This window comes from Nycticebus coucang, chromosome 18 (genome assembly GCF_027406575.1).
Source record: "Nycticebus coucang isolate mNycCou1 chromosome 18, mNycCou1.pri, whole genome shotgun sequence".
Classification (NCBI taxonomy): Eukaryota; Metazoa; Chordata; class Mammalia; order Primates; family Lorisidae; genus Nycticebus; species Nycticebus coucang.
The window spans coordinates 40,098,824-40,119,301 of record NC_069797.1 but is presented as its reverse complement, the minus strand read 5'-3'; the positions used below and the strand labels follow the sequence as shown (position 1 = coordinate 40,119,301).

The 20,478-nt window shown below is 40.0% G+C and overlaps 1 protein-coding gene across 5 annotated transcripts in view; it reads left to right on the top strand.

The window, feature by feature from the left end:
• The window catches only part of GGNBP2 (gametogenetin binding protein 2), a 45,460-nt gene extending 24,982 nt beyond the window's left edge, over positions 1-20,478 (top strand). For 2 of the 5 annotated variants that reach the window (XM_053567990.1, XM_053567993.1), the window contains 8 exons: positions 9,173-9,376; positions 10,427-10,601; positions 12,152-12,346; positions 15,786-15,933; positions 16,558-16,683; positions 16,765-16,913; positions 17,848-18,096; positions 19,838-20,478. In XM_053567990.1, coding sequence (XP_053423965.1) covers positions 9,173-9,376; positions 10,427-10,601; positions 12,152-12,346; positions 15,786-15,933; positions 16,558-16,683; positions 16,765-16,913; positions 17,848-18,096; positions 19,838-20,041 — 1,450 coding nt within the window. In that variant the 3' untranslated portion in view covers positions 20,042-20,478. Of the gene's footprint in view, positions 1-9,172; positions 9,383-10,426; positions 10,602-12,151; positions 12,347-15,785; positions 15,934-16,557; positions 16,684-16,764; positions 16,914-17,847; positions 18,097-19,837 lie in introns of all 5 variants that reach the window. The other 3 variants (XM_053567989.1, XM_053567992.1, XM_053567991.1) reach the window with 2 other exon arrangements.

The following is a 20,478-nucleotide window of genomic DNA, read 5'->3' as shown; positions in this document are numbered from 1 at the left end:
GGGACAATGTTTTATGTTTTTAAGAAGGTACAGTACATTTTATAAATGTCTTAAGGGTAGAGAGAAAGCATGGTTAACAGTAATTAAGAGAGATGTCATTGGGCGGCCCCTGTGGCTCAAGGAGTAGGGCGCCGGTCCCATATGCCGGAGGTGGCCGGTTCAAACCCAGCCCCGGCCAAAAACCACAAAAAAAAAAAAAAAAAAAAAGAGAGATGTCATTGAATCAGTTCTGCTGATTGTAATTTTGTATAACTTACTTTTCTGTGCCTCAGTTTTTTTCTGTTTAAGAAAAACACGATAGGCTCAGCGCCTGTGGCTAAAGTGCCAGCCACCACCTGAGCTGGTGGGTTTGAATCCAGCCCGGTCCTGGCAAACAACAATGACGGCTGCAACCAAAAAAACAGCTGGGTGTTGTGGCAGGTGCCTGTTGTCCCAGCCACTGGGGAGGCGGAGGCAGGAGAATCGCTTGAGCCCAGAGTTGGAGGTTGCTGTGAGCCGTGATGCTATGGCACTCTACCCTGGGTGACAGCTTGAGGCTCTGTCTCAAAAAGAAAAAGAAAAAAATGATAATATGGGGTGCAGTGGCTCATGCCTATAATCCTAGCACTCTGGGAGGCCGAGGTGGGTGGACTGCTTGAGCTCACACATTCAACACCAGCCTGAGCAAGAGTGAGGCCCTGTCTCTAAAAAATAGCCAGACATTATGGCAGGCGCCTGCAGTCCCAGCTACTTGCTTGAGCCCAGGAGTTTAAGGTTGCTGTGAGCTGTGATGTCCTGGCACCTCTATCCAGGGCAACAAAGTGAAACTCTGTCTCAAAAAAAAGATAACCAGACTTTAGGCTATATTACAGGTCCATAGTGATCAAAGCAGCATAGTATTGGCACAAAAATAGAGACATTGACATTTGGAACTAAATAGAAAACCGTGAGATAAAACTAACATCTTACAGCTACCTGATAAACCAAATAAGAGCATACACTGAGAAAAAGAATCCCTGTTCAATAAATGGTGCTGGGAAAACTGGATATCCACATGTGAAAGTCTGAAACTGAGCCTGCACCTTTCACCACTCATAAAAATTGATTCAAGATGGACAAAAGATTTAAGCCAAGGCATGAAGCAATAAAAATCCTTGAAGAAAGTGTGGGATAAACACTTGAAGATATTGGTCTGGGGAAAGATTTTATGAAGAAGACTTCCATGGCAATTGCAACAACAACAGAAATAACTAAATGGGACATAAACTGAAAAGCTTCTGTGCAGCTTAAGGAGACAGCAACCAAAGCAAATACACAACCTTCAGAATGGGAGAAGATATTTGCATATTACAAATTGGACAAAGGCTTGATGACTAGGATCTACAGAGAACTCAAATTAATCAACCAAAAAAAGCTAACAATCCCATTGATGACCGGGCAACAGACATAAATAGAATCTTCTCTACGGAAGACAAATGAATGGCTAACAAACATACAAAAAAAAAAAAATGCTCATTGTCCCTAATCTTCAGATAAATGCAAATCAAAAGCACCCTGAGATAACCACCTCACCCCAGTAAGATTAGCCCACATCACAAAGTCCCAAAGCTGCATATGCTGGTGTGGATGTAGAGAGAGGGGAACACTCTTACACTGTTGGTGGAACTACAAACTAATACAGCCTCTTTGGAAAGAAGTATGGAGAATCCGCAAAGATCTCAAATTAGATTCCCCATTTGACCCTGCAGTCCCACTACTAGGTGTCTACCAGAAGAAAAAAAATGATTTTATCATAAGGATATTTGTGCTAGATTGTTTATCACAGCTCAATTTACAATTGCCAAGATGTGGAAACAACGCTCAGGAATGGATTAACAAATTGTGGTACATGCACACCGTGGAATACTATTCAGCTATAAAAAAGATGGTGACTGCACATCTTTTGTAATATCCTGGGTAGAGTTGAAGCCCATTCTTCTTAGTAAAGTATCACAAGAATGGGAAAGCAGTTGTCCAGTACTCAATACTAATATGAAACCAGTAGATGATCTGATCCATGCCCAAATAGGAGAAAAACTCACTTCAGTTCAAGTTGGGGGCAGAGGTAATAAGGGAAGGGGAGGGGATTGGGGTGCTCTCACTGAATAGGCAAGGGGTGGCTCACCCACACCTTTTGTGTGTGAGACATAACCACAAGAGGGGCCCTACCTAACAAAATCAAATTTTTTTGCCCTGGTTGTTTGTACCCTCACGTTAACCTGAAATAAATTTACTTAAAAAAAAATGGTAGCATGTTAATTACTGCTAATAAAAGGTTAGAAAGAACATAAGGTTTAACAAAAAAGAAGAAAATGATAGTACTGACCTTAATTGGATTTATAATTGGAGTAAATTAAATTTGTTGTGAGGGTTGATCATAGTAATTTAGAACAATATCTGGCACATAGTAAAGCACATTGGAAAACATTTAGGTGCCATATCTGCAAGTCCTCAATCCTTCTTGGGTTTCCTGTTCTTGTTTTAAGCACTGTTTGAGTTTTTGAGGTATAGTCAGTTGAAAATGATTTACATACATCTAACAAATGTACCTTTTTGGCAGTATTTACATTTTTTTCTTAGCAATTTATAATAAAGATTTAAAACACTACTTAGTTAAGTATTATGGTAGAACATCATTAGAAGTGTTAGGAAACTGAAATCTCTGCCTTAAAAACTTTTTTTAGGGGTGCCTGTGGCTCAAAGGAGTAGAGCGCCAGCCCCAAATGCCAGAGGTGGTGGGTTCAAGTTCAGCCCTGGCCAAAAATTGCAAAAAAAAAAAAAGTTTTTTTAAATTTATGTGCAGTGTTACTTTTGCAAATGGTAAAAGATCACTGTCATTCTTATGGTGTTCATGTGGTATTTTTAACTTGTACAATTTGGTTTATAGCAATAAAATAGAGAAATATTTCAATTTTTATTATGGTAGGACTCTGTAAGTTGACCACCTAAGGGACTGTAACAAACTGGTCAACATATGGAGATGGAAGGAACCAGGCATACAGTACAATTGTGTATATGTACTTTCTTGCACAGCTTTTATTAGAGAAAATTATATGAAATCATACATAATTCAAACAATATATACAGTATCATACAAAATCAGGACAGTTATTGTTTTCTCATGGTTTAATCATTCTTTCTGAAAGAAGAGTCAATCTTGGTCTGTTTCTTATTCTTATACAAACATAAGTCAAGAAGGCACTCTGGCGACACTGCCTACACCACTCAGCATAGTTGGGCATTTTCCCACAAGTGACTTCAACTGCATTATCAGATGTCTGACATCCTCTTCTTTGGAGTCTGCCGTTTCTGTGTCTTCACTTGTTTCTTCCACTTCATCAGCTGCTTCACTTTTACGCTGGTCTGTACTTCAGTTAGTATTACTTGGAAAATTGCTTCTGGTTCAGGTTCATTACAGGGCGCTACCTCATCATCCATTGCAACAAAACCTTCAAAATCTACTTCAAATTCTGCCATGAGAGATGAGCTTTCTGATGTGGCCAAAACATCATGCTCTTGGGGTGTGACAAATCCAGCTTTCTTGAAACACTTCTGTGTAGTTTCTGGCTGAACTTTATTCCAAGCAGAACTGACCCAGAGGACAGCATCCAGAGTGCTAATTAATGCAGCAGATGAAGTTGCTTCCACAGGTGGGCCACAGGTTTGTGTTTGAGTAATGACCCACTGCAGGAGCTGGGCTTGGTAGTGCATTTTAAATGTTTTGATGTTGCCTTGGTCCTCTTAAGAGGCTGGATTTTTGAGATCATGTTTGGAGGCAGAACTTTCATTGTCACATTTGTGAGATGACTGACTTGAGGGGTGGCCGGGACAGTTGTCTGCTGTCAGTAGACAACTGTTTCTTCTTCATTTCTCGGTTAATACCCCTTACCCACTCCTCTAATAGGGCACTAGTCATCCAGGCACATCTGTTTGCTCTCCAAGTGACAGAGAGGTGTTTTGGGCTTCAGGTACTTTTTTTTTTTTTCTTAACTTTATAAATTTTCTTTCTCTGTTTCATAACTGCATATATTTAAGTGCAAAGTTCTTTCTCATTTCCAAGAAAATTACTATTCTAATAACATTCCAATTCCAACCTCCATCCAAAGCAATATAAAATGGAAGGTTTCTCTATTTTTTTTTACAATATAGCAAGCTCTTACTTTTCATAAGCAAAATTACATATGTGATGAATAGCATTCCCCAATTTAGATGAAGATAATTAAAATTTCTATGAAAAAGAACAAAATTTGAAACATTCCAAAAGGAAAACAAATTTCTGAGTCACCCAAATATAACAGGAACACAAAAAGGTTATGGACTGGTGATTTCCCCCACATACTCCGCCTCCCACTACCGTCTTCAAACATAGGGTAAAGAAACAACTGATTTCGCATGGACCAGAGAAGTTGATAGAAGGGGCCCCGGTGGTGTACTGGTGCTGTGTCCCCCTCCCCCTGGCTGCAGCTCCTGCTCACTCCTCCCCCTCCTAATCTCTCAAAGCCTCTTCATACACGTATGAGAAGGACCTGGGATCCCTCTTACTGATCTTAGCCACATACTCCAGGACTTTCATCTTGGTGGTTTCAGCATGGGCCCTCGGACCCCACAGGAACTCAGACTGCACAGGATCTCTGTGGGGCACCTGCTGGTACGCCAGGTAACCTTCCTGCACCCAGTGTTGGGTGATGAGCTGCCGGGGCTCCCCATAGATGAAGTGTCCCCCCCCATCATGCCCAGTGCTGCCCAGATGACCTCCTCTGGGGCACTGTTGCCCTCCCAGAAGATGAAGCCCAGGATGATTATCAGGAGGCTGACTGTGGGCAGGCTGTGCTCATCATCCAGCTCCTCATGGTAGCTGAGGGTCATCGAGGTGACAAGGATGTAGCAGTTGCTGGATGGATCCACTTCCTTCACGTTGATACCGAAAACCAGCTCCGAGCAGTTGGAGGCTGCCCTGAAGATCTCCGTGAAGTGATCTCTGTATTGTTGGATGATAACTATTCATCATTTCTTCCTTGGTGTTCGGCTTCTTGATTCGATACTTGAGGAGCATCAGATGAATCAAATCAGACATCTTATCTTCTATGGCACCTCGCAGCGCCTCGGGGTTTTCTGGTTCCTGGGTGGAGGGGCTGGCCCCTCGGATCCCTAGCTGCTGATGCCTCATCAAGCTGGTGCCCTTCGCCAGTGAGAGGGGAGGCTCTCGCAGCAGCTGCCCGCTCCTCCAGGGGGCCTGGGATCACAGCAGAGGAGGCAGCAGCCGCTTCCTCCTCCTGAGCCCTGGGGTCCTGCACCTCTCTTTGGGCCTGACGGCCCCGATTCTGCTCATCCTGGCCGTCAGACATTGTGGATCTGGTCAGCGACTGAATTAGGAGCGTATGTTCGCAGGTTTTGATTCCTGACAGAGCTGGATCCTCTCCCCTCCACTATCTCAAGCCTGGAACTTGGATCAAGTGGGCTTCAGGTTCTTAAATGCCTATGGCTTTACTGATTTCTCAGTCACCAAGGGCTTTAGTTTCTCTCCAGTTGAGCTACTGCAAAGCAGAACTGTGAAATGTTCTTTGGAAAGTTTTCCACTCTCAGATTTGTCACCCTTCATGATAAGGCTCCTGGCGGGTATCACCTTAAAAAAGAGTGCATTCTTAGTGTTGGAGATGTCATTGTCATCTTTGAAGGCTCTGGAAAAATCTGGGAATTTTTTAATGAACTCTTCCACAACTTCTCGTGGAACTTCATTAAGTTCACCAAATAAGACTTTCTGGGAGATCTCATGTTGCAGTTTAAATTTCTTGAGCCAACTATGTTGTGCTTGGAAATCTGCCATCCTGAATTGCTGTGCAAATTTTTTAGCAACTTTTTAGATTATTGGCCTGGCCATTCGGGCATTTAACTGCCCTCATTTGTTTGAATCAATTTAATATGCTTCATTGACTTCATTGAGAGACATTTTTCTCTACTGTAGGTTTCTGCTTTCCTTACCTTCTTTCTCCATGTACTAACGTTTTTGGATGTTGTTAACTGTGTTCTTACTAACACCAAAAAGTTCTGCTGTCTTTGCTGCTTTCCAGAAAATGTAGAATATCAACCTTTTCTTCAATCCTTTGAGTTCTTTCCTTTGGCTACAATGTCGCTATTAACTGTAAAATTTTTCAGTAATTGTAGAATGTACCTACAATTCAGACCAGTCCTTTGTGTTGAAAAAAATCTTCTACAAGGCATGATAAACAATAGGACATTGGGCCTAATTCAATACATGGTAATAATAAAACTTTTAAAAACAACTTCTACTAAAGAAAAATCAATACCACTAAGGGGAAAAGCCAACACCTTTTACCCCTTGATGTAGAATGGACTCAACTGGTCAGGTTGTAAAGGGTAAATTGTTTTTTTGAGACAGAGTCTCACTTTGTCGCCCTTGGTAGATAGAGTACCAATGGTACTCAAACTCAAACTCTTTTTTTTTTATTTTTGAGACAGAGTCTCACTATTTCACCCTTGGTAGAGTGCTGTGGTATCACAGCTCACAGCAACCTCCAACTTCTAGGCTCAAGCAATTCTCCTGCCTCTGCCTCCCAAGTAGCTGGGACCACAGGCGCCTGCCACAACACCTGGCTATTTTTTTTTTTTGCAGTTTTTGGCCAGGGCTGGGCTTGAACCCACCACCTCTGGCATATGGGGCCAACACCATACTCCTTTGAGCCACAGTCACCGCCCACGCCCAGCTATTTTTTGGTTGCAGCCGTCGTTGTTTTTGGCAGGCCCGGGCTGGATTCGAACCCGCCAGCTCAGGTGTATGTAGCTGGTGCCTTAGCCACTTGAGCCACAGGCGCAGAGTCAAGAAAGAGGTTTTTATTTATTTATTTATTTTTTTTGTAGAGACAGAGTTTCACTTTATAGCCCTCGGTAGAATGTAGTGGCATCACACAGCTCACAGCAACCGCCAACTCCTGGGCTTAAGCCATTCTCTTGCCTCAGCCTCCCAGGTAGCTGGGACTACAGGCGCCCGCCACAGTGCCCGGCTATTTTTTTGTTGTAGTTCGGCCCGGGCTGGGTTTGAACCCACCACCCTCGGTATATGGGGCCAGCGCCTTACCGACTGAGCCACAGGTGCCGCCCAAGAAAGAGGTTTTTAAGCTGAGAGATGATCATATGTGTTTTAGAAAAATTATTTTGGTGTGAGAGATGCATTAGTGTTAGGAAGAGTGAAAACAGGGAAGATAGTTAAGAAGCTTCTTTAAATTTGTCTAGGCAACTTAAACCAGATTAGAGGGAATTGAAAAGAAGGGGCCTCCAAGAGATGTAAGATAGACAGAATTGATACCAGTTAGCTCTACCTTCATAGGGGAATGTAGGCAGAAGTTGGAATTAACAGAGGTTTCCAGCCTGGGTGACTTTGTGAATGGTGATATTCTTACCAGGGAATGGAAAAAGAATAGTGTTGCCCTTGGGCAGTAAGTTTATGGTGTTGTCTATTGGATCTCTGTGATGTCCCACCATTTTTCAGGATTGGTCTGCTGCTCAGACAAGAGCAGAGAATTGAACGGAACTGTAAGAGTTATGAGTCATCTTTTATAGAGGTGTTGGTCGATGCCGTGGAAGTAGATGAACTCACTTGGGAGATGAATGTAAATCAAGATTTTCTTGTTTTGCCATAACTGATCTTCTCAGTCAGTTACTGTTATTGTGAGCTTGGCTTTTTTTTTTTCAACTGACTAGGTTCTTCTTTTCTCAAGAATTCGAAGAAATGAGGCTATATTCTTTTTTCTTTCTCATTGATTAATATTTGATTTCTAAAAGAAAATTAATTTCCCCTCCACGTTCACAAGCTTTTCTATACTTTTGCCATTATATATGCTTAAGTTTAAACCACATTTCTGTGTGTTACCTATATTATATCTGTGTATTGAGAAGTATTCATTTTTCAGAAAGAATTTAACATTTTGGAAATTGCCAGTAAATTAAAAAATATACATAACTACTTTCTGGTTCTTCTCCCTACCCCCAAATGCTTAGCTAGTGATGTATTAAAATGTCCTAGTAGGGAGCGGGGGGTGAGGCCTTAGTGTGTGTCACACTTTATGGGGGCAAGACATGATTGCAAGAGGGACTTTACCTAGCAATTGCAATCAATGTAACCTGGCTTATTGTACCCTCAATGAATCCCCAACAATAAAAAATAAAAAATAAAATGTTCTAGTAGGCTGGGTGCGGTGGGTCACGCCTGTAATCCTAGGCCGAGAGGGTGGATTGCTTGAGCTCATGAATTCAACACCAGCTTGAGCAAGAGCAAGACCCTGTCTCCACTAAAAATAGAAAAACAGGCTCCGCCCCCGTAGCACAGTGGTTACAGCGCCAGCCATATGCACCAAGGGTGGCAGATTCGAACACAGCCCGGGCCAGCTGAACAGCAATGACAACTGCAACAAAACAATAGCCGGGTGTTGTGGCGGGCCCCTGTAGTCCCAGCTACTTGGGAGTTTGAAGCAAGAGAATCGCTGAAGCCCAAGGGTTGGAGGTGGCTGTGAGCTGTGACGCCACGGCACTCTACCGAGGGTGACTTAGTAAGACACTGTCTCAAGATAAATAATAAGTAAAAATAGAAAAATGGAGACAAGAGGATCACTTGAGCCCAAGAATTGGAGGTTGCCCTCTACCAGGGCAACAGCTTAAGACTGTCTCAAAAAACAAAAAAAGCTATAGTAAAAATTAGAATCAAGGTTTACTGGTTCAAGATGCCATCTATTTTCCAAGGCTGGAAGGAAAGGTAACTAAGCTAAGAGTCATTGGTTTGTTGGCTCTCTTATTTTATTTCTGACCTGTACAAATAAATAGTTCTTGAAGTGGAAATGTACTGGTCCTTGGCAACTAATATTTTGTGGGCATGTGTTTAATAAAATAATGGGTATTTGTCTATCTCATTCTTTTAGGCCAGGTGTTTCTCCAGTTTAAAAATCTTTTGCAAGCAAAGATATAGATACATTCTTGTAGTCCCTAAATTTGTGTTTACCTTACGCATGTATATTTCAAATGTGTATATGGCAGCTTTTGTTAATGCTCTAGATGGGAGGGAGTGCCATTGTCTAGTACATTGTTATATGCAGGATGAAATAGTTACACAGCCAGTTCTGAAGTTTGAGGTTTTTCTTTTCAACAGGTTTTGCACTGATTGCAAAAATAAAGTCCTTCGAGCATACAATATCCTTGTTGGTGAACTTGATTGCAGCAAAGAAAAGGGCTACTGTGCTGCACTTTATGAAGGCTTGCGGTGCTGTCCACATGAACGACACATACATGTTTGCTGTGAAACAGACTTCATTGCGCATCTTTTGGGTCGTGCAGAGCCAGAGTTCGCAGGAGGGTATGAGTATGTAATTTGCTAGAATGGGCCATCTAGCGCTTTGCTTCATTTTATTACTGAAAATTTATTTCCATCACCTTCTGCCTCAGTACGTATGATATATGTATAAATTACAGTGTGCCTGTAAAGTTTTTTATTTTCTTTAAAATATATATTTATTAATTGAGTGAAAATAGGGAAAAACTGTTCTTGGAGGTTTGTTTCAGTCCTTTGCTCCTCTTTGCTTGAAGGGAGGTAGGCTTTTTTGGCTTTCATTATTATAGATTATCATTTTCATTTGAAAATGATTAGAAGAGATTTTTCTCACTCCATCCTTGCATTATCATGTTTAAATTTTATTCACCATGATGGTTTTTGCATAGGACGTGAGATCTTTGCAGCAGGGGTTAAGAAATGCTTTCCTGAATGTAATTCATGAACTGTGTATAATATATTATTATTAAATAGTATAAGAACCTAAAATGCCATCTCTGGCTTTTTTGTGAAAATAAATATTATTTATAGATTAAATCAAACCCATTTGCCTTTGTGTTTAGTGTATCAACTCTCATCTGAGTGCCTGCTTACTGCTAGACATTTTAGAATACAAAGACCTCTTTAATCAGTGAAGTTCTGTGAACTCTTTCTAAAGACTGGCCTAGGATGGCTGTTGCCCATGATGGAATCACTTGGCATTGCTTTTCTCCATTCCCCCTCAAAACCAAACAAATGAAAAAAAAAATTTGTTGTAATTGGAAAATGAAAGGAACTGTCATGCCTGCTATGAGCTAGATACTTATATATGACTTCCCTGTGACTTAAAACCCATCTCGTTAAAGCCAGTTCCTGAATTACCTTATTTTAACAATATTAGGACTAAGTTCTACTTGCATGTGTATTTCTCATTGAGTATGTACATATGTGCTTGTATATTTTTATACATACATTAATTGAGTGTAAATGTATAACTAATTGTCTTGTTATCAAGTTGATATTATGGTTTATAAACCATCTTTTGATGTTTCAGTTAAGGGTATCAGGAATTAATGTGTGGTTTGTTCTTCTTTATAGGCGAAGAGAAAGGCATGCTAAGACAATAGATATAGCTCAAGAAGAAGTTCTGACCTGCTTGGGAATTCATCTGTATGAAAGACTGCATCGAATCTGGCAAAAACTGCGGGCAGAAGAGCAGACGTGGCAGATGCTTTTCTATCTTGGTGTTGATGCTTTACGCAAGAGTTTTGAGGTAAGGATGATGGCCATTCCATTGTCCAAGATAGCTTAGTCAAGTTATTGGACTGAATCTTAATTAAGCCTTTAGTACCTCAGAGGCCTGTGATCCACTGATACGTTTCACAGCTTTGGTGGGAGGGGTTCTGGAGAAATGGGACTTAGAAGACAATTTTGGACTTTTCTTTATTTTTTGACCCTATTACTCTTCCAGCCTTGATTTTTAATCTTTCTCCAATTAGAAAACTGAAGCTGATGATTAAGAAGATGCTGCTATGAAACATAACTAGTGAAAAGTTAAATGCAACCCCAAAATAAGAAATTTAGAAACCTTTAATGAGTCTTAGTGACTACTGATGTCTATTAGTATGAAGTAAATACTGTGAATGCCGTGATGTAAGAACTACTTTTAGAAGCACACTGAAGGCTCTTTGTAATGCTAGTATTGGGCTTAGTGCTTGTGACTTGGTAACTTTTTTTTCAGTTATACTCTATAGAGCATACATACTCGGTTAGTGAACATTTTATATATAAGGGCTTGGTTGTAACCTTTTACCTGGGTCATTGGTTCCTCTTGAAAATAGGATGAAAGTGGGGCGGCTCCTGTAGCTCAAGGAGTAGGGCGCCAGTCCCATATGCTGGAGGTGGCGGGTTCATACCCAGCCCTGGCCAAAAATAAAAATAAAAGAAAAGAAAATAGGATGAAAGCTCTGAACTCTTTTTTTCCAGAGTCCATCCATGAACTTTAAGTACTCTCTTCTGGGGAGTCAGGAGATTTGTACTAGTTCTTGGTGAAGAGATGTCTTACTCCTTTTCTTATTGTACGTGTATATGTTCAGCAATTAGATCATCTAATCAGGGCAGATAGTCTTTTTTTTTTTTTTTTTTGTAGAGACAGAGTCTCACTTTATCACCCTCGGTAGAGTGCCATGGCATCACACAGCTCACAGCAACCTCCAACTCCTGGGCTTAAGCGATTCTCCTGCCTCAGCCTCCCGAGTAGCTGGGACTACAGGCGCCCACCACAACGCCCGGCTATTTTTTGGTTGCAGTTTGGCCAGGGCCGGGTTTGACCCGCCACCCTCGGTATATGGGGCCGGTGCCTTACCGACTGAGCCACAGGCACCGCCCGGTAGTCTTTTTCTTATGTGAAGAAATGAATGGTACATTTTGCTGTGTTAAAATTCTGAAACTTAAAACTAGAATCTTGCTAGTTTTGAATAGGAAATAGGAATGTGTATAAGTATGCCTTTTGCATAGGGATTAGTTGTTAACTTCCTGAGATTTTTAAGACTGTCATCATTTGGGCGGTGCCTGTGGCTCAAGGAGTAGGGCACGGGTCCCCTATGCCAGAGGTGGTGGGTTCAAACCCAACCCCAGCCAAAAAAAAAAAAAAAAGTCATCATTTAAGATTACAGAGTAAGATTTTTTTTATAGGGACTATCTGGCAAAATTGCAGCATGAAATGCTAGTTCTGTATGTATGATATTTAAATTTAACCATTGAGAATTTCCATTGAAAATAAAGGAAGTTCTGGCCAATATTCACTCTAATTTGTTATATTAGATGACTGTTGAAAAAGTACAGGGTATCAGCCGATTGGAACAACTTTGTGAGGAATTTTCAGAAGAGGAACGAGTAAGAGAACTCAAGCAAGAAAAGAAACGCCAAAAACGGAAGAACAGACGAAAAAATAAGTGTGTCTGTGATATTCCTACCCCCTTACAAACAGCAGAGGAAAAGGAAGTAAGCCAAGAGAAGGTAGTATTTCTTAACATCAACTCCTAAGTGTTGTAGGTACTGCTTTTAGATAGAAGTACTGTTGTGTCTTGATTATCTCTGGGGGATGGATTCCAAGACCTCCCATAGGTACCAAAATGTGCAGGTGATCAAGTCTCTGATATAAATTAGTGTGATATTTGCATATAAGCTATAGACAGCCTCCCATATCCTTTGCATCATCTCTAGATTACTTACAATATTGTATACAATGTAAATACTGTGTAAATAGTTGTTACTCTGTATCATTTAGTCTGCATGTATTCAGTATAGACACAATTTTTTTCCCAAATATTTTTGAGCCTTGGTTGGTTGACTTTATAGATTTAAAACTCATGGATAAAGAATGATGACTGCATTGACTTTTGCTAGATGTGGGCTTTTTTTTTTTTTTTTTAAGATAGAATTTTGGGCGGCGCCTGTGGCTCAACGGGTAGGGCGCCGGTCCCATATGCCGGAGGTGGCGGGTTCAAGCCCAGCCCCGGCCAAAAATAAAAAAAAAAAAAAAAAAAAAAGATAGAATTTCAAGTTGTCGCCCTCGGTAGAGTGCCATAGCGTTAGAGCTCACAGCAACCTCAAACTCTTGGGCTTAAGTGATTCTCTTGCCTCAGCCTCCCAAGAACTGGAACTACAGGCACCCACCACAACGCCTGGCTATTTTTGTTGTTGTTGTTGCTGCTGTTGTAGTTGTCGTTGTTGTTTAGCAGGCCCATGCCGGGTTCAAACCCACCGGCCCCAGTGTATGTTGCTGGTGTCCTAACCACTGAGCTACTGGCACTGAGCCAGATGTGGGCATTTTTACTCTGCTTTTCCAGATGTGAGCTCATGCAGTTTTGTTTGTTTGTTTGTTTTTTTAATTTCAGTGTGCTTGTTCATTCTTCTTTGTTTGAAGTACTCCTTTTTTGTTGATTTTCTTCTTTCTCCTGCAGTGCTGGCTGTTTTTGATGTTGTTGGTAGAGACGGGGTCTTACTCTGGCTGACTGCTTCTCATATGGATTTTGAACCTCTGAGCTCAGGCAATCCACCCGCCTCGGTCTCCCACAGCGCTGGGGCTATAGGCGTGAGCCACCACGCCCGGCCTCATGCAGTTTTTATATTGACTTTTATCCTACTGCAGTCTATATAAGCCAGAACTATTGTTATTTTTTAAAACAGGGTTTTTGCTCTGTTGCGCAAGCTAGAGTGCAATGGCATCATAGCTGACTGCAACCTCAAATTTCTGGGCTCAAGAGATTCTCCTGCCTCAGCCTCCCAAGTAGCTGAGACTACAGGTGTGTGCCACCATACCTGGATAATTTTTTCAATTTTTGTAGAGACAGGCTTTTGTTCTTGCTCAGGATGGGCTTGAGCTCCTGGCTTTAAGTGATCCTCCCTGCCTTGGCCACAATTTTTATTTTTTAATTTTTTTTGTAGAAATGGGATCTTACTGTGTTGCTCAGGCTGGTCTTGAACTCCTAGCCTCAAGTGATTCTCCCACCTCCGCCTTCCAAAGCATTAAGATTACAAACATTAGCCACAGTGCCTGGCCATAAGTCAGAATTTTTAAAATTAAGATGCCCATGGGCGGCGCCTGTGGCTCAGTGAGTAGGGCGCTGGCCCCATATGCCGAGGGTGGTGGGTTCAAACCCAGCCCCAGCCAAACTGCAACAACAACAAAAAAAATAGCCGGGCGTTGTGGCGGGCGCCTGTAGTCCCAGCTGCTCAGGAGGCTGAGGCAAGAGAATCGCGTAAGCCCAAGAGTTAGAGGTTGCTGTGAGCCGTGTGACGCCACGGCACTCTACCCAAGGGCGGTATAGTGAGACTCTGTCTCTACAAAAAAAAAAAAAAAAGATGCCCAATGAGCTTTTGTTTATGTGAATTATATTTATTAATATTTACTATATTAAAAATTAAAGACATTTAAAATTATTCATTCAAAAATAATAAGCCCTATTGTTGTAAGTTAACCAAATAAAAATGTTTGAAAAGTAACTTTTCCAAACAAAACAAAATGAGAGTGAGAAGAACGGTATTATTTTATAGTTTTTACAAGTTATCTTTCATGTTTGTACTTAAAAGGAATCAGCTGGATTCTTACATCTGCTTCTGCATTCAACCTGTTTTTCATTTGTTGGCTTGGTTTAAGCATGTGAAGAAAGTCTAGTAGGGAAAGGGAGAAGTATTTTAATATAAACCTTTTCAGATAGTTGTGGATATTCTTCATTGATACTACAACTTGACTAGTAGTAGTTCCTGAAAGTATAATTGCAACATGGAATCTAATACTTTATCAATGACCTTTTCCTACTTTCTGTTAAATTAAAATCCATTGGACTGTATTGTGCTTTGAATAGATCTTTTACTCATGCATGATTTTGTGACATTATGCATTGGAATTCATGCGAAAGATACTGGTTCACTGAGTTCAGAAAAGTCTTAAGTATTTGGAACCTTTAAGTTCACAGTACTGTTTGCAAGGTTTCAAATGTCTGATTGTTATTTCAAAGTTTGAATTTTATCATTGACAACAAATACTGTCCATTGTTTCCCTTGAAGTGACAGGCTGACTTCATTTGGTTTTGAGAAAATGCCTGCTAAATAATCAAGTCCGAATAACCATCGTTTATCTTTGAAGTGCAATTGATGTTCCAGGAGAAAAAAAAGAGTTCAGCTTGCAGCTCAGAAAGTTGCCCAAGTATTTTTCCTTGAGACAGCCATTGTACTTTGATATGTAATAGAAATGCATACTAAAATAGTTACATAGACTATTAAAAATTTATTAATATTTTTATCAGATAGAAGCAGTTCTGCTAAAAAAAGAAAAATAAATTGTGTTTACCACTTCATCAGACACATTTCATTAAATGAAATATCCTTTTATTTTTGTTAAAAGTACTTGACAGTTGGAGAATACAACTGTTAGTATACACTTTTGTTGGTACTGTCTTGATTTCTAAGACACCATCAACTTTACCCACCATTAATTTTGCACTATTAGTGTTAAGTTTCAATACATTGAAAAAGGTAAATAGCATCTTAGTATTTGATGAAGATAGTTCTGACCTAGGTAACAAGGTCAGCAGACCCACACTTTGACTTATTTATTTATTTATTTATTTATTGACAGAGTCTTACTCTCTAGTCTTACTCTCTACTTTCAAACTCCTGAGCTCAAGCAATCCACCTGCCTTGGTGTGACCCAGTGCTCTCTGCCAGACCCACACTTTGAGAAATGCTCTCCTACACTTGCCTGATTACATTAACTCTTAACTCGAGTTTAGTTGGTTCACAGTCTTGAAGTAAATTAATAATTTTTCATGAGGATATTCTTTTCAATTGTTAACTTTATAACTCCTACCTAATTAGTTAATGTTAAGGAAATTAAAATGTAGCCATTGTGGAGGTAAAGCTTTTTACTGTTTTTTTAATGTGATACTTACAGGAAACAGACTTCATAGAAAACAGCTGCAAAGCCTGTGGCAGCACTGAAGATGGTAATAGTTGTGTAGAAGTAATTGTTACCAATGAAAATACATCATGTACCTGTCCTAGCAGTGGCAATCTTTTGGGGTCCCCTAAAATAAAGAAAGGTAAGTAAATAACTTTTCAGAATTAACTTTTAAGGGTGGCGCCTGTAGCTCAAGTGGCTAAGGCACCAGCCACATACACCAGAGCTGGCAGGTTCGAATCTGTCCTGGGCCTGCCAAACAATGACAACTACAACCAAAAAGTAGCCAGACATTGTGGGGGGGCGCCTATAGTCCCAGCTACTTGGGAGGCTGAGGCAAGAGAATCACTTAAGCCCAAGAGTTTTAAGTGGCTGTGAGCTGTGACGCCACGGCACTCTACCCAGGGCAATAGCTTGAGGTTCTGTCTCAAAAATAAAATAAAATTAATTTTTAAGTCTATTCTTTCTTTCTTTTAAATGTAAGAACTTTTTAGAGAGTCTGAAATCTAGAATTAAAAAACTGCTTTATAGCTCCAAGAATATCGTATAGTTCAAATATTTAATGTTTCCTGTCTCATAATAGTCTTTAGCTTGTTATTGTTTTACAGAAACAAAAAACTATAAATTCTTAATCATATTTTCATTATTTAATTTTACTTTCATAAGCCATCAATTTTGAGTTTTCTATGGTCCATAGTTGGTGCACTCTTTGTGCTCATATGTTTCTTACTGTGTTAATTATACCTTTTACTTGATTTATTCTCAGGCTTGTCTCCACACTGTAATGGTAGTGATTGTGGATATTCATCTAGCATGGAAGGGAGTGAAACAGGTTCCCGGGAAGGGTCGGATGTTGCCTGCACTGAAGGCATTTGTAATCATGATGAGCATGGTAGGTTCAGATTGAGCTTCTCAATTATTTCTATTATATGGCCAATTTAAGAGCATAAATAAAGATTATTGATTCTTGCAGGTGATGACTCCTGTGTTCATCATTGTGAAGACAAAGAGGATGATGGTGATAGCTGTGTTGAATGTTGGGCAAATTCTGAAGAGAACAACACAAAAGGAAAAAATAAAAAGAAGAAAAAGAAAAGCAAGATGTTGAAATGTGATGAACATGTAAGTGTCATAAATTATAATAATTAAACCTTTGCTGTTGAAGGGAGAGCACCCTATTTTCCTTGGAGTGGCATATTTTTTGGTTGTAGTTGTCATTGTTGTTTGGCAGGCCCAGGCCAGATTCGATTTACTTTTTTTAGAATGAGTACTTTATACAATTCCATTGGTTGCTCATCTTTTTGTTTTTTTTTGGTCTGGCCTGGGCTTGCCAAACAATGACAGCTACAACCTTTGGTGCCCTCAGTAGAGTGACTGTTAGCGTCACAGCTAACAGTAACCTCAAACTCTTGTGTGCTGTGGGCTTAAGTGATTCTCTTACCTCAGCCTCCCAAATAGCTGGGACTACAGGCCCCAGCCACAACACCTCGCTATTTTTTTGTTGTTGCAGTTGTCATTGTTGTTTTAGCTGGCCCAGGCTGGATTTGAACCCGCCAGGTTCAGTATATGTGGCCAGTGCCCTACCCACTGAGCTGCAGGCACCGCCTGTTGCTCATCTTGTGAGAGAGAGAGAAACGTGTGTGTGTGTATGAGAGATGGATGTGATGATTTGTGTGTGGGTGAGAGAGATCTGGTTATTTGTGTGTGTGTGTGAGAGAGAGAGACGTGGTTATTTTTCCAGTAGCCTGTGTGAATCATAAATCTAAGTCATTCTTTTCATAATACTTTTAAATTTATTATATAGTAGAGCAATTTGTTTAATACTAGTTTTCCCATTTGTAAAGTGGAGATAACAGTTCCCGTAGTATCGGGTTCTGTGAAGGTGAAGTGAAAGTGTATAGGCAGATTAACATAGCGTCTAGTACGTAGTAAGGGCCGAGTAAATGTCAGCTGCTAAAGGGTTAAGACTCTTTGGTCAGAATATTTTTTTTCTTCAAAGAGTAATTGCTATTGTTCCCTACCTTTTTACCTGGGAAATCCTTTGCTGTGGTTTCAGATCCAAAAGCTTGGAAGCTGTATTACAGATACAGGTAATTGTGAGACCTCAGGAAATACCGTGCACACAGTTTTTCACCGCGACAAGACCAAAGATGCACATCCTGAAAGCTGTTGCAGCTCTGAAAAGGGTGGGCAGCCACTGCCTTGGTTTGAGCATAGGAAAAACGTACCACAGTTTGCAGAACCTACAGAAACGTCATTTGGTCCTGATTCCGGAAAAGGTGCCAAGAGCTTAGTTGAACTCCTTGTAAGTAATCTATGAAGTCTTGTAGATAACTGTTGCCACATGGGGTAGATGCGGGAGGAAATGGTATTTGAAGGCTTAAGGTGGGTAAAGAGGTTTTTAAGCAATTAAGGGTAGTATGTTTTTATTCTTTGGGAAGTTCATTTTTACTCTCCCACTCATGGTTTATGTAACCACTCTGGAGCACATTTTCTGTCTTCTTTTCTCTCAATAGAGGAAACTGCAGGTGTTCCTCAAATTACGGTGGGCTACCTCCCAAGAAACCCACCGTAAGTCAAAAATATCATTAAGTTGAAAATACAGGGTGTCCATAAAGTTCAGCACACTATTTTAAATTGTGTACCAACTCTATGGCCACCCTGTATTTTTAATACCTTAATAAATCTATTGTGAAATGGAAAAATCATAAATCAAACCATCATAATAAGTCCAGATGCTGCTTAACTTACAATTAGTTATATCTCAATAAACTCATTGTAAAGTTGAAAAATCATAACTCACACCATTTCAAGTTTAGGACTATCTATGGTTGGAAGAAGGGGATAGAGATAGCATAGGGTGTAGGAGTCTGCGTCCTTGAAGAGGGTTATTGTAAGCAAACTTTGCCTTTCTGAGTGGCGATTTATGATAGCCAGCCTTCCAGACAGAAAATGATATAGAATATAAACTGTAGTCTGCTCTCTAGATTACTTCCTTTAGGTGTCACCTAGGATAAGTGTAACTGAGCTTAGAAAATCTTTTATAAACGACTCTAATTCCCTGAGACTTTCGAGGAATTATTATACCATATTTCAAGTGACCAAGTGCATAGTGTGTGTGGTAGCACATGGAAGAAAGAGAAGAGGGGTATCTTTTCCTTAATACTTAGGGGTTTTTTGTTTGTTTGTTTTATTGTTGTTGTTTAAGACAGAGGCTCACACTATATTGCCCATGGTAGAATGTCGTAGCCTCATACCTCACAGCAACTTCAAATTCCTGGGCTCTAGTGATCTCTTGCCAGAGCCTCCTGAGTAGCTGGGACTACAGGTGTAAGCCACCATGCCTGGCTAATTTTTCTATTTTTAGTAGAGATGGAGTTTGGCTTCTTGCTCAGGCTAGTCAGGAGCTCAGACAATTTACCTACCTCGGCCTCCTAGAGTGCTAGGATTATAGATGTGAGTCACTGGGCCTGGCTTGTACTTAGGGTCTTAATGGAACCAAATCCTTTGGAACACTAGCAGTTTTGTTGTTTTGTTTTTAATGGTTATAAAGTTTAATAGTGACACTATGTGACTTATTTCTTAAGTTTAAATAAAGTTTCAACTTAGGATCAATTAGAGATAAGTCTAGTTATTTAAAATTTGACGGTTGTAACCATCTCTAGTCATTTATTTATTTATTTATTTGCAGTTTTTGGCAGGGGCTGGGTTTGAACCCGCCACCTCCAGCATATGGAGCCAGCACCCTACTCCTTTGAGCCACAAGTGCTGCCCTCTAGTCATTTTTTAAAGGCAAAGATGTTGTGTTATTCTGGTAGGCTCATAGACTTCTAGGATAAATTTTAGATTCAGAGTTTTAAATCCAGTTGAGTTGGATTTCATTCTCACTACTTTCTACAACATGACATGATGCTTATTCTGAAAACACTCCAATTAAAGGCTTTATATGACTGAATTGAAGCTGAAAAGCTGGACTTGAAGGCATCAGTATAGCATTTTGCATTTTAAATTTAAGTCATACTCTTAACTACTGCTTTAATTTGCAGGATGAGTCTGAATGTACTTCAGATGAGGAAATCTTTATCTCACAAGATGAAATACAGTCATTTATGGCTAATAACCAGTCTTTCTACAGCAATAGAGAACAATACCGACAGCATCTGAAGGAGAAATTTAATAAATACTGCCGCTTAAATGATCACAAGAGGCCCATTTGTAGTGGCTGGTTGACAACGGCCGGAGCAAATTAAATAAATAAAATAGCTCTGTCTTTCAATGAAACTCTCAAGATGACTACTGCGCCTTCTCTTTCAAAAAACTCTTTAATTTAGTGACTTATGGCAAAATTTTATCTTAAATCAATGTGATTCTTTCTTGTTTTGGGAGACGGTGGAGGTATCCTCATTAGTTCTTTCTTCAGGCTTGTGTCTTTAGTTGTGTGGCTGTGCAGGCCTGCCATATGATTTAAGCCATCTCTTTTCATTAAATGTTTCTCTTCCTGTGAGACTTACTAAAGCAACTTAGTGGCAAAAGTAATGTTGTACTTATACTTCTGTACAGAAATGACAATGAGCTGAATATATGGTTTTACAAAGTAGACATCCACTTGCAAAATGTTTGGATGTAATGTTAAAGCGCAATGTGCAAATTTAAAAATAAAGAATATTTATTAATACGCACAGTAAAA